At 41.7% G+C, this 16,677-nt stretch overlaps 1 protein-coding gene across 2 annotated transcripts; it reads left to right on the forward strand.

Annotated features, from left to right (window-relative positions):
• The first annotated feature begins 654 nt into the window (after positions 1 to 654).
• On the forward strand, positions 655 to 16,088 carry gdpd3a (glycerophosphodiester phosphodiesterase domain containing 3a). 2 transcript variants are annotated; one of them, XM_084072573.1, is made up of 10 exons: positions 655 to 1,342; positions 4,775 to 4,817; positions 5,108 to 5,243; positions 8,336 to 8,381; positions 9,041 to 9,159; positions 10,742 to 10,831; positions 12,118 to 12,251; positions 14,716 to 14,775; positions 14,950 to 15,001; positions 15,592 to 16,088. In XM_084072573.1, exons 1-10 carry the CDS (start codon positions 1,204 to 1,206, stop codon positions 15,718 to 15,720), a joined length of 948 nt encoding a protein of 315 aa, XP_083928699.1. In that variant the 5' UTR covers positions 655 to 1,203; the 3' UTR covers positions 15,721 to 16,088. The 2 variants fall into 2 exon arrangements, with proteins under 2 accessions (XP_083928699.1, XP_083928698.1); XM_084072572.1 differs by lacking the exon at positions 655 to 1,342 and adding an exon at positions 3,706 to 4,022.
• The last annotated feature ends 589 nt before the right edge of the window (positions 16,089 to 16,677 follow it).

The following is a 16,677-nucleotide window of genomic DNA, read 5'->3' on the forward strand; positions in this document are numbered from 1 at the left end:
CGTACTATAACAGAAGCTTCACATTTAAATTTTCCAGATGCTTGCCACATACATTGTTAATAATACTGGTAATATATATATAGCTTGAATTCATATAGCGCCTTTCGTAAACCCAAGGACAATTTACATCAAAAACAATGAACAATCAAACAAAACAACACCTATGCCATAAGCCTGAGAGAATAGGTGTCTTTTCAAGGCAGCCTTAAAAGATGAATCATGTTTGTTTAAGCTTATCATTTCAAGATGGGTGGGGATTACCAGGATCGGATGTATTCAGATGGTGCCAGATCAATTCTAAGTAACAGGAATGAATGGTGAATTGAACACACATATTTTTCTTTTGGCTAATCTCTCTGATTAGCTGCTGCTCATTGTCCAGCCTTGTGTCTTTTACAGAATAAATCTAATCTTTAATAAATGTACTGGCAGATTTTGGCTCAGGTCTGACAAGCACACATGTAAACTCAACTGGTTGAACAAAAGCATGAAACCCAGAGAGTAAAATACTATTGCAATACTATCGCCACAGGGTGGGGAGAGGCCAGAGGAGGGCGGGGTGGGGGGGTGGGTAAGCTACAGGCCAAGCTGGTGCTTTATTAACTTTTACAGCTCCATGTAAGGTTCAGGTGCCTAGAGAGTGAGAGATATCAAGGAGGGCACATGGGACAATGGCTGCCTGCTGGGGAATAAATGATACAATATGATTTCAAGTAGCGTGAAATCTTGACTTGGATATCCATTCAGTTGTACCTGTTTGTCAAGTTTCTCCCTTACCTTGCGAATGTGTTTACAGCATTCTTCTCTGAACTGACAAGGTGACTGGGAGGAGAGAGAGACTGTTGGAGAGTAAATCAGCCCCGTCGAAGGAGGACTTATTCCAGGGGGGAGAAGCGGCCGTGTTGGATTGAGATCGGTTCAGTGCTGAAACCCGAGTCCAGTTTCGTTTAATTGACTTGGGGATTTGTTCACTCGTCTCTTCTGTCAGAATTACATAGAGTCATAAGTGATAGAGAAGGCTCCGTTTGAACCTCTTCAAAGTGGCAAACTGTACACTACGCTGAAGTAGGCTGCTGCTTGTGGTCATTCGGTCAGATCGATGTCCGCTGTGTCCGGTGTCGAACGATATTTGCGGGACTGACACGACACCATCCAGTCCACCTCTGCACTTGCCACTTACCGGTCCTGTGCTTGGAGGCAAGGATGAGCACGTCTCTGTACTTCTTCCTCCCCGCCCTTGGCGGCTACACCCTTGCATCTCTGTACCTGCTGAAGAACCCCCACCTTCTCCATCAGAAGAAACGCAGTGCCTTCCATTGCATACACATCTCCCACCGAGGAGGTAAGAACCGTAACTGTCTTCCATTGCAGACACATCTCAGTTAGTGCACTTTCTGAAACGTGGGTAAAAAAAAATGCCCAAAAATTCTAAATCTAAAAACTAATTCAAACATTTTTCTAAAGAATTCCATAAAAATACTTTTAAGAAGTAGTGAAAATAGCAATCTCACAACACGTCGCATCGTGACTCGTTGTGAGCTTGTAGATCAGCTATTTTCACTATAGTTTGGGTCCCGGGGAGACATCACATTTCTTTTTGGAACTCGAGCTAAAAAGGTTGGGAACCGCTGAGTTAGCGGATTAAGTGTTGCACTGCATATAACGGATGGAGTTCTATATGCCAGTGGTTCTCAAACGTTTTAACTTCAAAGACCCACATAACTCTTGAGAGTGTACATTTGTACTCTCGCAGAGTCAGACCTGCAAGGTCGAGGACCCCTGGGGTTCCCTTGACGTGGAAATCCTTGCTTACAATTTATGGCTTCTGTCGTTAAGTCTAGCGGAATTAAAAACTCTCAAAAGATCAGCAAAAGCCTTGACTCAGATACGATGTCAAGTGATAATAGAAAGATGTATTTACAGCGCTGTAACAGTCACACAACATACACATACATCCTACACCAGCAAAGCACACAGATAGACTGACTTGCTCTTCTCTGACGGTCCGCTCATAATTGGCTACAGGAAAACAATAATTAATTTGATGTCTTCTCCTGAGCTTGTTAGTGCTAAAAAATATCTCTTCTGCACAGCCATAAACAAAGGGGCCTCTGACTTACGGGCAGCTGTGACCTGCCGACCTGAACTCCCTATTCCGGCCTTATCAGCTGGTGTTGTAGGCCCTGTTTTGCAGCTCTCAAACTCAAGCTAGTAACACGGATTAATCGATGCTAAGCCATATAATATAATAATATGAATTTGCTTCATCACCCTGGACCTCACTTGAGAACCCCTGGATGGAGTGGCCATTTGGAAACGGAAGTTTCCCGGTTCGATCCCGCAGCTCCTCGTGCCAAAGTGTCCTTGAGCAAGACACTGAACCCCTAACTGCTCCTGATGAGCAAGTTGGTACATTGCATGGTTCCCTCTGCTATGGGTGTGTGTGAATGTAATGCACATTGTAAAGCGCTTTGGATAAAGGTGGTATATAAATGCAGACCATTTACCAACCATGCCCCTTTGCTGTGATATAATGATGAGCATGACAAAGACCCCCAAATTGATACATAATTAGGTCACGAACCCTGTTTGAAATGATGTTGTGCCAGGGCAGAGAAGAGCTTTGTTGTAAGATTCAATTTATTACTGTTTTTATTACTCTCATTACAATGAAGCAAGTGAATCATACTGTATTATGATGATCTGAGTTGTCATTCTTATACGTTGAGTTAACTTCTTGCTGGTGAAATTCAACTGTTCCCTGTTTCCCCATTTTGCTGGGGACCCCTTGCAACCCCCTCAAGGACCCCTGGTTGTCCCCATAGCCCACCTTGAGAACAGCTGATATAATGACAATATATTGTACCATGGTCAGGAGATCATGCTTAAATCATGTGTGCTTTTTCTCTTGCCCTGAAAGCAAAGTTGGTCCTGTCGAAACCACACTTCTTTTCCTCTATGGCAGGGGTGGGCAACTTTGCCAACTTTGCCAAGGCTGGCTAGATCTTCTCACTACTAACATAGAATAAGTCCATATAGTTTAACATGAATATTTAAGTGAAGATCGAGTCTAAAAAAGTGGCACATCACAGTGACATAGCACATCAAACAAATGCAGATGACATCACTTGATCCAGTTCTATGGTAATCTTACTGTATGGTTTGGAGTTACGTTTCCTTCTTTCTTTTCCCCAGTTCACTGTCGGCTGTAGAAAAGTCTAATGATTTGCGGTTTATCATATAGTGTCTTTAGAAGTTCCCTTTCTTTGAAACCCTGGAGTTTCAAAGAAACTTAACCCCATTGTTAATAGTAATAGTCCCTCGGGGGTCTATACCATTTTACATGTACATATTTTCTCGTTCCCTACATAATAATAATAATAATAATAATAACTCCAAAATTAATTTAAAAGACAATTCCAACATTTTTCAAAAATATTTCATGAATAAAATCCAAAAATCTAATAATTCCCATCAATAAAAATAAAGAAAACATTTTGAGAAGTAGTGCAAAATATAATACTAATACTAAGGTTTTCCCCAGAATACGGATGCTGGTGGTAAGTGGTTTACCACCAATTTCTGCTGATGAGACATGATGACATATCATATACATTTGCCGTTCCAACGTGACACAAAGCTTCCCGTTCTGCGAAGACTTAAGAAGCCTAAGATCCTAGAGGAGGACATCCTTTGAACCCTTTGTCCTTCACTGAAGTATAGGCTGCTCATTCAGTTTGATCCCTTTTCTGCTGGCATCCAATCCCAACGAAGCATCTAGACTAGCACCTCCAGTCCACCTCTGCATTACGGTCACTTTTTGGGGGCACCACCACCACACCTGTTCTTGTGTTTGGAGGCGAGGATGAGCATGATGATGATGAGCGAGTCTCTCAGGTACTTGGTCCCCGCCGTCGGCGGCGGCTACGCCCTCACCTCTCTGTTCCTGCTGAAGAACCCCCACCTTCTCCACCAGAAGAAACACGCCGCCTTCCATTGCAGACACATCTCCCACCGAGGAGGTAAGGGAAGGGGAATCGAACGACCCACGCGGGTCAGCCAGTTGACGCAGTGGTTCTCAAACGTTTTGATTTCAAAGAGACCCTATAACTTGGAGACAGGGTTGCCATTGTCCGCTTATTATAAGTGACTTTTGGCTTGTTTTTCTGTAAAGTCGCTTGTAAGTATTGATAGTTTGCGGGGTTTTTGGGCTTGTTTCTAAAGTGTAGTTGCTTATGTGGGCTTTATTTGTAATGTTGTTTAAAACAATGTTTTTTCTTTTGTATCTGCTGCGCTCAGGCTCACAAAGTTAAAGCTGCACTATGTATCTTTCCTCTTCTACCCCGCATTTGAACACAGTTTCTTGTGCAAGTGCTGACGTTTTTACCATTGAGCCAATAGAGCCTGCCTGCTTGCTCGGGGGATAAATTGAATCTTGACCATCAGGTCAAGTGTCTAGGTGAGACATGACCCTTGACATGGCGTACAATATTTTACATAAAAAATAGATAGGTTTGAATTTGGACAGGTTCGAATGGTTCAAACCTATGTGGGGTTATTTCTTTCATAACAAATAATCAAATGTCATTTTTGTCCAATTTTGCACTTGTCCAAAGGTCTCTAACTCTGAGAGTGTACAAATGGAACCAAATGGACCCTTTAGGGTCCATTTGGTTCATTTGGTTCCATTTGTACACTCTCAGAGTTATGGTGGTCCTTGAATTTTGACATTTTGAGAAGCATTGCCCTTAGACTCCTCTTGTTTTCTTGTTAGGATGTGGAGAGAAGATAGAGAGCACCATGGAGGCGTTCACACAGTGAGTATCCATAATCATAAAACATAAAAATCATAAACCATAAAAGCCATAAACCATAAATCCTGGTCTGTTCAGGTGCCACTGCAAAACCTCACCGGCCTCTTTCTCTACTAGATGAAACCAACATTACAGTGTGTCTAAGAAGTGATAGAATAGTAGTGATAATAATTATGACCTATCTTGATACCAGACTTCAACTTATCAAGCTATATCCCAAAGATATCCAGTAAACGTATCTTAACAAGTACATTTAGGCTACTTTCCTTACTTATATCTCTCTCCAACCCCAGTGCGGCGGAGCAGGGCACAGGCATGATGGAGCTGGACTGCCACCTGACCCATGACGGTCACGTGGTCGTGTCACATGACGAGAACCTGCTGAGACAGACTGGCCTTGATGTCACCGTCTCCTCCCTCAACCTGCAGGTACAGAGTGGTCTCCTTTCTTTTGCTTTGTCAGGCTACAGCAGTGGTTCTCAAACCTTTTCGTGCCAAGGACCCCCAAATTGATATATATTTGTCCGCGAACCCCCCGTCTGAAATATTTCCATCTGAAAAGTTCCGTTCCAGTTTTTATTTTATTTTATTACTCCTACAGATTTTGTCCAATGTCTAATGAGACCATGGAATGCACGGAATGCCCCATCTTGTGACAAAGCAGAGTATACATCATTATACTGTATATAGGTATATTATCATTCACCCACATTGATACACCTTATCTCTGTAGTCATGTGATCAGGATCAATCTGTCGGATTTTTCAGCTTCCATTCCAATTGATTTCGAGTAGATTTCAAAGTTTGCGGGAGGGGCCTGTTTTGCACAATATGCAACAAATCAAGAACGCAGTGTCCGATTGGCGTGAAACTTCTCCTTGTAGGCCAAAGAAGATCTGCCACCCCAAATGTTTCAAATCAGTCTCATGGCGGCTCTGTGACAGGTCGCAAAACATCCCTGGGTAAGCAACCCGGCCTGGTGGAGATCACTTTTTTAGTTTTATGTCAATTTGGGCAATCATGGGGGCCGCTGTCATTTACATTCCTGGGATGATTTGTGTTCCCAGTCCTGTCCCTGTATAATCATATTGTCAGCATGGTTTATCATAGCCCTGTGCCTTTTCAAACATATTGCAAAACCCCCATTTTTCCCCGCCACCTGGTTTTTATTTTATTTTATTATTATAAAAAACAGAGCCAAACTTGTTCAGATTACATCTATATTTCTCTTTTTAGTAAATGTTGTTGATTGTTTTCTTGCCTACTATTTTCTCAAATACCTTGGAGTGTGTATTTAGGCTTAAAACTTTCCTTCCATTTGGGGAACAACAGCACCATCATCATCCATAGTCTTTAACACAAGCCAGTGCAGTGTCATGTTTGATTACCTCATTAACAAATAACATGACCTCAGGGACACTTTGAACCTCAGGCTTCCCAGGCGGGCTCACTAACCATTCAACTATTGCCTCCCGGGTACGAGGAATGACCAATAGACCCTGGTCAGCTGACCTTAGTGTCCTGCTGGGCATGTATCGTTGTAGCAGGTCAGTGAAGGTGGCAGTAGCTCATGAGGTACAGTAGAGCAGCCGTCGGGAAATCAGAAGGTCCCCGGTTTGATTCCTTGGCTCATCCAGTTTTTGTGTCACCTGGTTAAGTATCCCCAAAGACAAAAATAGCAAGACTTGCCATCTCCGTTTTACTTCCCATATCTGTGTGAAGTAGACTTTTTAGGAGGCCGGAAGCAGGTTGGAGTTAATTCCAATGGAAGAGTAAACGTGAACACAGCTTCTGAACCATTGTTTTAGCCCCATGGTCACTGAACTAAATATTGGACCCAAATCGCCACAAGCCACACAATATTCCCAAGATCTTCATACTAAAATGGCTTTTTTCAGAGAGACAAATCAGGAGAAAATCTACTTTATTATCGACCTTTCTCTGTCCCAGCAACATACTCTTGCGGGATGTAGCACCAGCAAACATAGGGCGTTCGCGAGATTTGCCGTCAGACGCAGGCGCCCACACCCTAGGAGACCATTTGTAGGATTTGTGTTCCATTTTGCCTCTAGTGGCTACAATTGGAATGCCGGATCTTCATAAATGAACCATCTTTGGTATCCCTGCAAGACACTTTACCTTCAGCAGCTCCTCCTACGCCCTCACTCTGAGCCAGCCAGCTGCTGGGTCAGTGCGCAGAAGTCATTTCCTCTCAGGGATTGTTTCCAATTCCTTTACATTTATGTTCCTTTACATTTATTCCTTTAGGCTTTATTTAGACATGAGAACATTGGTTCTCAAAGTGGGGTCCTTGAGGAGGTTCCAGGGGGGTCTCCAGTTAAATTTGTTGATACAGCACCACGATCATTTTAACCACTTCAACCATTATTTTATACTTTGGCTATTCAAAAATAGTCAATCTACAAGCTCACAGCTTGTTTTTCTCTTAATAGAATAGGCTAGACTTTAGAAAGAGGGGGATAAGAGAATCACTGAACCACCTGCATATCGTCTCTGTCGGGTGGAAACCTCATATGTCCAAAACTGTTACTCGAACAGTTCAAATATGGAGATAATAGGTTTTTGCCCGACAGCAACGATATGAGCTATGTTCAGCAACATCATGCTGATAACATGGCTCATAATCAAGGCTTCGGTTGTTTATGTATCTAGTTTCACATCCTGCTTACAAATGTCCCTGAATACATGAATAAACAGAATATTCACTATGTGCAGCCAAGCTTGCATGCATCCATCACTGGACGCCAGAAGTACTGTACATGCTGTGTTTACATTCCCAAAATATTATATATATATATATTCGGGTTTCTACCAATCGGAATATCTGGGTTGTTTTGAATTAAATGTGGTGTTCATGTGATATTGAATACTCAAGTCTCTTAGATATTTGGTTCAAGAATCATATGAATGTTTTTTTTGTTATGCTTTTGTCTTATTGACCTTGTATGCGATTTGAAAAATACCAATAAAGAAACTTTCATATGAATGTAAGAAAAAAAGAAAAAGCTAGCTGCTCTTAGCCTGGAAACCAGACGAATCTGCCAGTGCAAAAAAAAAGAAAGTGACATTAGTCTGGCCATGCCAGGCTAAGCTGTTCTATGCACACAACGCAGAGCCGAGTTATACTTTTCATTCTCTGGTTTCAGTACTTTTGTTCATTCGTATAATGTCTCTGTCGGATGGGAACCTCATATGTCCAAAGCTGTTACGTTTCAGGAGGATTCAAATTAAAAAAGTAGCAAAAGTAGCAGATCTACAAGCTCAAAACATGCCGCTTCGCACCGCGTTTCGAGCTTGCAGATCTGCTCATTTTAATGCTTTTGTGTGACACTGTAGTGTGATCAAGTAGGTAGGCGGTAGCATTCATTTACAAAAAAACACAAAAAGTTAAGATATGGAGATTAGAGGTTTCTGCCCCGACGGCGACGATAAGCAACAAGACATATATGCGTCATAGTAGAGCAGGCTGTAGTGGTCATCTGTTTTTCAACTCTTTTCAGGACCTACCTCTGTATAAGGAGAGTCTGGAGGTGACATTTTATGCAGGTGGGTATCACTTTATCTCTCTATTCATGCTTCATCCCCACATTGTGGAACTTTATTGGCTATTGGCATCACTCAGTAGAGCCAGTAGAAGCATACCCTAGTTTAGCATCAATTGAAAAATTAATGGGACCATCATTTACAAAAATGCATATCATGGTAATTGAAAGAAAACTTTAAACTAGCGCGACTGAAAGCATAAAGGTTTTATGACAATGATTACTAAGGTAATAAAATAAAGTGTCAAGTCAATGGCGTGCTAATTGTTATGCAGCCAGCAGGGGGGAAATAGTGTCACCCTCTCTAGGCTATTAATAAGAACTGCAGTGCTGAAAAGAACTATAATAACTATGAAGATATAGTTTTAAAAATGGCTCAAATAGATGATAAAGTCCACACCATGACCATAACATGGACAATGGTGAACGATATAGTTATCGTTATAGTTATTATAGTTGTATTGCTTGGTTTGAACTGCCCTTTTAGACTTACAAGTAGGAAAAGATTCAGATTGGGGTTAGGATTGCATGCCGTGTCTTGGTACCGAACGGCGACACATTGTGAGTTTGTAGATCGACTATTTTTGGCTTTACGGTTGGAAATGGCAATTTAAAAATAATGTGTGTGTGTGCGTTTGCGCGTGCGGTCTCCCCTTCCTGTAGGCCGCTATAGCACCGGAAAAGACAGGAAGTTCTGCCTGCTTGAGGACATGTTCAAGAAGTTCCCGGACATGCCTGTCAACATTGAAATCAAGGAGAGCAATGACCTGCTGATAGAGAAGGTACAACCAACAAGTCTCTCTTCTGTCCATTGTTGGTGGACATACTGTCATTTACCTACAGGTTGTTCCTTAAAAGCCTCAATCTGGGATTGATTTGAACATATACTGTAAATTACACTATTACGTTATTCAAATACATTCTAAAAGAAAATATTAGTCTGTTTAATCCAATCTTTACAAACATATTAAACATGAACAAACCAATCACAGCCCCAACATACAGAACATATATGTTTTAAGTGTTTTCTTTACTGAATGGACCAGTTCCACATGGCTATTTGCTATTTCTGGGTCCTTGGTATGGAAAGTTTTGGGAACGCCTGGTTTAGAGAGGCCTTACCTTCTGAGGGCCTTAAGACTGGTGTGGAGTTTGACCTGCAAGTCTTTAACAGACTATTACAGCTTTTCAAATTCCAGTGGAATTAGGTTATGCGAATGATGTAATCATTTACCGATGAGGAGTGCAGTCTGACTCCGTTTGTCAGTTGAGCCTAATTTATGCTCTCTCGTACGACCGCTTTGCCTACCTAACATAGCAGACCTTCAAGCTCACAACCTGTGAGCTCGTAAGGTTGACTATTTTAGCCACAGGCTTAATATGCACCACAGTTGTACATTTACACTCAAACACCACCTTCTACTGGACACATAGTGTAAATAGTTTTCCTAGAAAGGACGCAGAGCACCTGGATGTGTTTAGGGGCTGAATGTCTTGCTTGCACCCAGATTTACTTTCTTTTTCCTTTATTTATTCAGGGAGAGCAAGCTCTCTTTTTCAAGGACGCCTGATAGCAACATATAAAATACATATATAATGAGAAACAATAACAAACATTTGAATCACTATGTAGTGTGTCCTCAAGAAGCACCCTAAATGTCTCTATTGAGACCATTCGCACCAGTTTCAGAGAGTCCTGAAGTTTGTTCCATTTGTGTGGAGCATAATACATGAAAGCAGTCTTTCCTTCTTCACTGCTCTTACGTGGACTGGTATATCTAATGTGTGTTTGTGAACGTGTAGAATGTCCAGTAACCTTTGGTTCCAAAAGCGAGGATAGATAAAAAGGTAGTTTACCACACAAGGCCTTATAAATAAATAAAATACAATGTTGCTCTCTACGAACTGCGAGAGATGGCCAACCCACTTTGTTTAAAAAAAAACTCCCAGCAGCTGTAGCCACGCTGTACAGTAATGCCTCGTTGCTCCACCATACCTCCACCATATTCTAAATGTTTGTGTTTTTTCTTAAATTAACTCACTACTTGTTCTTACTACAGCGTCACACAAAGCATCAAAAATAGCAGATCTGCAAGCTCGAAACCGAGCTTGTCAATCTGCTACTTTTGAATTTGAATCCTGAAAAGTAACAGTTTTGGACATTTTTTCCACCCGACAGACAGAGACGATATCTTCTGTGTGCGGTGCAAAAACTCCATTGTCTTCTCTGCACCACCAGTGCACAGTTCTTTTATCTTTCTTGTTCTTGGCGTTTTTAAAACGTATTCTCATTCTTGATCATTTTGTCTCCTGTCCTGTGATGTCATATCCTGTCCTGTGGTGTCATATCCTGTCGTGCTGAAGGTGTCTGGCCTGGTGAAACGCTACAACAGAGAGGACATCACTGTCTGGGCCTCAGTCCACTCTGGCATCATGAAGAAATGCCGCACAGCGGTATGTAAACCATCAGGGGGAGACAGAAATCAGTCTGTACAGTACACTCCTGGGGTTTGTGAGAGATTTTGAACCACCACCTTTGCATGGCATAGTACAGTGATTCTCAACCTTTCTGATTTCCAAGGACCCTCAGTTTGAATATGCATTAGGCCACGGACCCCCATTTCATACTATTTTTTCCCCATCTCTGGGACCCCAATCTACACTCTAAAAGCCTCAGTGTTAATTAAATTCTTGAGAGTGCGCACATTTTTACACTCTCAGAGTTACAGACCCCTGGTAGTCCCTGTACCCAACGTCGAAGAAAAGAGCTCTAATGTCCTCTAGTGTTGCTGAGTTATAGGTTCCATAATAACAAAGAATTGTAAATGGGAAATGGTGCATTTATATAGCGCTTTTATCCAAAGCGCTTTACATAGATTTACATTCACACATTCACACACCGACGGCGGAGAAAACCATGCAAAGCACCAACCTGCTCATCGGGAGCAATTAGAGATTTAGTGTCTTGCTCAAGGACACTTCGACACTAACTCTGGGGGAGCCCGGGATCGAATTGATAACTTCGCAGTTGCCATCTGGTCGCTCTATCGGGCACTCTACCCCTGAGCCACTGCCGCCCCAATTATGCACGGGTAGGGTGTTTTTTGTTGTGTTGTGTTGTGTTGTGTTGTTTGCTGCACTGTCTACCTCCATTCTTAATGGACCTTTTCACAGCAGACATTTTGGTGTGTGGTAGAAACTAAGGTAGGCCTACATGCAGCCGAAGGTGATAGCGTTCAGTCTGGCCTGTTTGATTTGCATTGATTACTGCAACAAAAAGATATATATATATATTACTCCAACATATTTTTTCCAAACATCACGCAAATCGGTGCACAGTATCTCCATAGTCACATCTGCCTTTTATAGCACCACCAGGAGACTTATGTAAAGCACGTTGTTTTATATTACTCCTTCAGATTTTATCCAAATTTCACACAAATCGGTACACATGATCTCTATAGTCATGTGATCAAGACGGATTTGTTAGATTTTTCATATTCCATCCTGATTGGCTAAGATTGACATCTAAACTTTGCAGGAGTGGCCCGTTTTGAACAAAATGCCTCAAATCATGAACGCAGCGTCCGATTGCGTCACTGCGGCATATTAGCGTCATGTCCAGGGGATATACTTGTACATCAAACTGGTCCTTGAAATTAAAAAGATTGTGAATCACTGATATAAATGAGACTCATGAATGCATCTCTCTATGATTGTCTCTCTCTGTCTCCCTGCAGAACACCTGCATGCCTTACAGTTTCACACAGAACCGAGGGTTGCTGCTCCTCCTCCTCTTCTATACTGGTCTGCTGCCCTTTGTGCCACTGGGAGAATCCTTTCTGCAGTTCTACCTGCCCCGCATCTTCAACAAGTGCGTGTGCGCGTCACGTGTTTGTGTGTGTTTGTGTGCGCGCATGTGTACTTGTATTACTATACTTGTGAGGGTGTCCCGAATAAAAGAATAGTAGCATTTGAATTAGGAAAAGATTCAGGTTAGGATTAGACATTTAGAGGTTAGGTTTAGGGATTATTAGGGTTAAAGTCTTGCCCCGTCCATCCGTCTGTCTGTCTGTGAGCAGCTAATCTCCGTGTGTGAAACCTGGCACACACACTCCCTGGAGGCCAAAGCAGAACCTCTGCCCCAAATCTTTCACATTGGTCTGTTATAGCGTCACCAGGAGGCCGATTTTTGCAAAACATTACGCCTACAGATTTTGTCCAAACATCATGCCAATCGGTACACATTATCTCTATAGTCATGTGATCAAGACGGATCTGTCTGATTTTTCATATTCCATCTGATTGGCTATGATTGGCTTTCGAAGTTTGCAGGAGTGGCCCGTTTCTAACAAAATACCTCCGATCATGAGCGCAGCGTGCTATTGCCGTGAAGCTTTGCACGCACATTCTCACTAGGCCATGGAAGAAACGACACCCTACATTTTTCAAATCAGCCTCATGGTGGCACTATAACAGGCAGATTCACGTTTTGGCCTATAACTCTTGAACCGGAGGTCATACAATCAAAATTATGTTTCCCTATCATTCCTTAAGCAAATCCCTAAATAAGCCACGTCCATTTCCACCTGACAAGTCTCCCACCACATCTTTAGTTGCTACTAGTCCTTCCGATTTTGTCCAAACCTCACGTGGTACACATTATCTCTGTAGGGTTAGGATCAAGATGTATCTGTCAGATCTTTTGGATTCCATTCCAATTGACTACAATTGGCTTTCAAAGTGTGCCACAAGCACCGCTGGACCGATCGGTCGGAGAAACTTCGAATGCACACCCCAAATCTTTTAAATCGTCCTGTTATAGTGTGAGGCAGATTTTTGCAAAACAAATTATTTTGCTACTATTCCTACAGATTTTGTCCAAACCTCACGCAATTTGGAATACCTTATCTCTTATCTGTGGTCATGTCATCAAGACTTATCTGTCACTTATCAGATTTCTCATATTGGCTATCCAATTGGCTATGATTGCCTTCAATCATAGCCAATATGTGTGCACACACACATTTTTCTGTTTTCTTCAAAATTCACTTTTTGCTACTACTACAGATTTTGTCCAAAACTTGTACACATTATCTCTGGGGTCATGTGATCAGAAAGATGTTAGATTTTTCAGGTCCCATTCCAGGTGGCTGTGACTGCCCTCCAAAGTTTTGCTGTTGTGTTTTACAATATGCGTTAATCATTCAGTGAATATCAAATATAGTTCAGTTGTTCCCAAACCTTTTCAGCTGCGACACAAAATACATTTATTGTCTCCCCGGCACCCAAACGTACAAAAAGATTATTGACCACTTAGCCCTGTTTAATTGTGAAAATAGTCGATCTACAAGCTGACAATGCATGGCTTGATTGATTGAATACTTTAAAAGTTTGTAACAAGTACAGAGGTATACAATAATGCTAAAAGGATAACACAAAAAGCCCTGGGAGGGTTTGTCTCCATTGTGTATTAAATTCATCAAGACATATAAATACATACAATACTATACAATATATCATTAATACTAGGAGCAAAAAAAAAAGTATATTTACAGACAACCAATGGGGGGTCATTTATTTTGCAAGCTAGAAGGCTTGTCTAGGTCCAGTTGCAAATTGCAGACAGTGTTCTTTAATGCCGGTTTTGAAGGAGGGTATGGTAGTTTTTTGCATTTATGCAAAGTTTTTATTTTTTCTTTGACTTTTTGTTTTATTTATCTATTTCCGTTGGAAATGTTTTGAAAAACTTGGAATATATATATATTTTTTAAATAAAAAGTGGTCCTGAGCCAGTGTTTGGGAAACAATGACATAGGTTACTCCCCCCCACCCCCCCCCCCTCCCCACCCACACACACACACACACACACACACACACACACACACACACACACACACACACACACACACACACACACACACACACACACACACACACACACACACACAGAATGTGAGTTTGAGGTTATACAGGTGTACAAATCCCACTGACTGTATAACCACGGATTTATCTGGGTTTATGGCCATTTACCACAGTCTCCCCCTACACTTTACTGTACTTATCTGAATTATGCTATACTTTGACCTGTTTGCATTTACTCATGCACTCTCTCACATGTAAGAGTGTCCACGTGACGTGTGTGTGTGTGTGTGTGTGTGTGTGTGTGTGTGTGTGTGTGTGTGTGTGTGTGTGTGTGTGTGTGTGTGTGTGTGTGTGTGTGTGTGTGTGTGTGTGTGTGTGTGTGTGTGTGTGTGTGTGTGTGTGTGTGTGTGTGTGCGCACGCTTACCCTTTGTTGATGTTTCTTTTGTCCCTTTGTTCCCTCGTGGTGATGCAGAACCTTCATCCCGGAGCAGTGGATCCTGAGGAACCGAATGGTCATCTGTCTCTTGGAAAAGTGAGTTTCATTTCAGTGAGGAGCCATGTGGCAGATGCAGACACACTGATCTCATTTAAATTGTGAATCTTAAATAAACATTCATATCAAACCGATAATACATTGTATATCGTTGGTGTCAGGGCAGAAACCTCTTATCTCAATATTCTAACTTTTTGTGTTTTTTCATTGCAGATTAACTATGAGGAAGAGTCTTTTTAAACATCTTGTGGCTCGAGGAATTCAGGTATGAAAGCATCATCTTTTGAGACGGCAACTGAACAGAAACGAAACGGAAAGATCACAGATAGAAGAACAGTTGCCATTTAACAAACTGGACCTCAACCTCTCGACCTGCTATGACATAGTCAAGCTGTCGGGAGGAAACTTTGTTTGTCCAAAAACTGTTACTTTTCAGGAAATGGAAAGTTTCCGGACCCCCAGGGGTCCGTGGGGGGGTTCCAGGGGGTCCCCAGTTAAATTGTTGATAATTAGGAACCAAATGGACCTTTGCAGATTTGAAGCTCTGTGAGTGTACTTCACGAATGGAACCAGGTCCATTTGGTACACCATCATAGGGGGTGTACCAAACGGGGATCCGTGGGGGGGGGGTTGAGGACTTGTTGATTATTGGGTAAACAATGCTACTAATGTAAGTTAACCCTCATTCCTGTTAGGGCCACAGTTGCCAACTTGACCAGATCAATCACAGTCAAAGGGTCCTATTGTGTTGCTTATCCTTGCAATGATGTTGGATAAATGTGTTTTATTTGCGTTTAACTTTTCTTTTTTTTAATGCTACTAGACCTATGAGCTTTTCTGTATGTCTGTTTGCAGGTGCATTTATTTGTGTGCAACAAGGACCAGGATATCGAAGCGGCCTTTGATGTGGGGGCTACGGCGGTGATGACTGACTATCCAACGCTTCTGTCCGACTACCTGAAGAGGCATCCATGTCAGGAGTGACAACCAAGCACTCCCATTCACACTCCTGATTCCCTGTGAAGGACTCTGAACTGAACGGGCAGCTTAACCCATTAAGACCTGAGGCCGTTTCTACAAATGCCTTCTAAAGATGTATATAGGATATTTACCTCAATGAGCTTAATGACCACTAAAATGATGGCTGTTTTCTGTGTTGACCACTTTCATCCTGGCATCCCTATTTTGGGCATGTTATCATTGCATGTTATCATAGGTGATTTTCTTTACTTTGTTTTACTTTTTTCTAAAAGAAAATCATTTATTTTTTCAAGTTATGCACAAAAAAGGTAGACCAGTCCTCACCTGCATTACCCATAACAATAAAGACTTAAAAAAAAGTTTCACAAGAATGCCATGGTCGCTGGGATCTTTTTTTTTAACATACACTTTTTAGGTTGTATTCATCACCCAAAGAAAGCACACCCCTTGCTCTGTTCTCTTTTTCTTTTTGTGTTATAGTAGATCTACAAGCTCACAACGAGGCTATTTTTTCTATTTGTTGTATAATTAAGTATATATACAGCTTAAGTGGTTAACAGCCTGGCAGAAATTCAGGGATTTGCGCTGAAGGTTCTCACAGCTCTACCAGATTTGTAATCAAAGTTAGAGCACTCTCATTAGGATTCAAACCAGCTATAAGCAGAGTTTGATTCTATAAAAGCGGGAACTAGAGGAACATAACATGGTGTGCAAATCCTTTCAAATTGCTATATTGATCATCTTCTATGGCATTGATCCTCAAAGTGGGATCCTTGGGGGGAGTACCAGGGGGTCCCCAACTAAATGTGTTAATACAGCATCACAATTATTTTAACCACTTTATCCATTTATTTGGCTATTTCAGATGGGGGTCCACGACCAAATACATATAATTTTGGGAGTCCTTGGCATGAAAACGTTTGAGAACTACTGTTCTAAGCACATTCTTATTATCTCTCC

The sequence above is a fragment of the Gymnoscopelus microlampas genome (genome assembly GCF_963454915.1).
Source record: "Gymnoscopelus microlampas genome assembly, chromosome: 11".
In the NCBI taxonomy this organism is placed as follows: domain Eukaryota; kingdom Metazoa; phylum Chordata; class Actinopteri; order Myctophiformes; family Myctophidae; genus Gymnoscopelus; species Gymnoscopelus microlampas.

What these genes read in the sequence shown, in the direction of transcription:
- gdpd3a (XM_084072572.1), top strand. Translation starts at nt 3,866, where the DNA reads ATGAGCATGATGATGATGAGCGAGTCTCTCAGGTACTTGGTCCCCGCC. An exon ending in ACCATGGAGGCGTTCACACA is followed by an intron (nt 4,818 to 5,107) that starts GTGAGTATCCAT and finishes CTCCAACCCCAG; the next exon opens with TGCGGCGGAGCAGGGCACAG. An exon ending in GTCATCTGTCTCTTGGAAAA is followed by an intron (nt 14,776 to 14,949) that starts GTGAGTTTCATT and finishes TTTTCATTGCAG; the next exon opens with ATTAACTATGAGGAAGAGTC.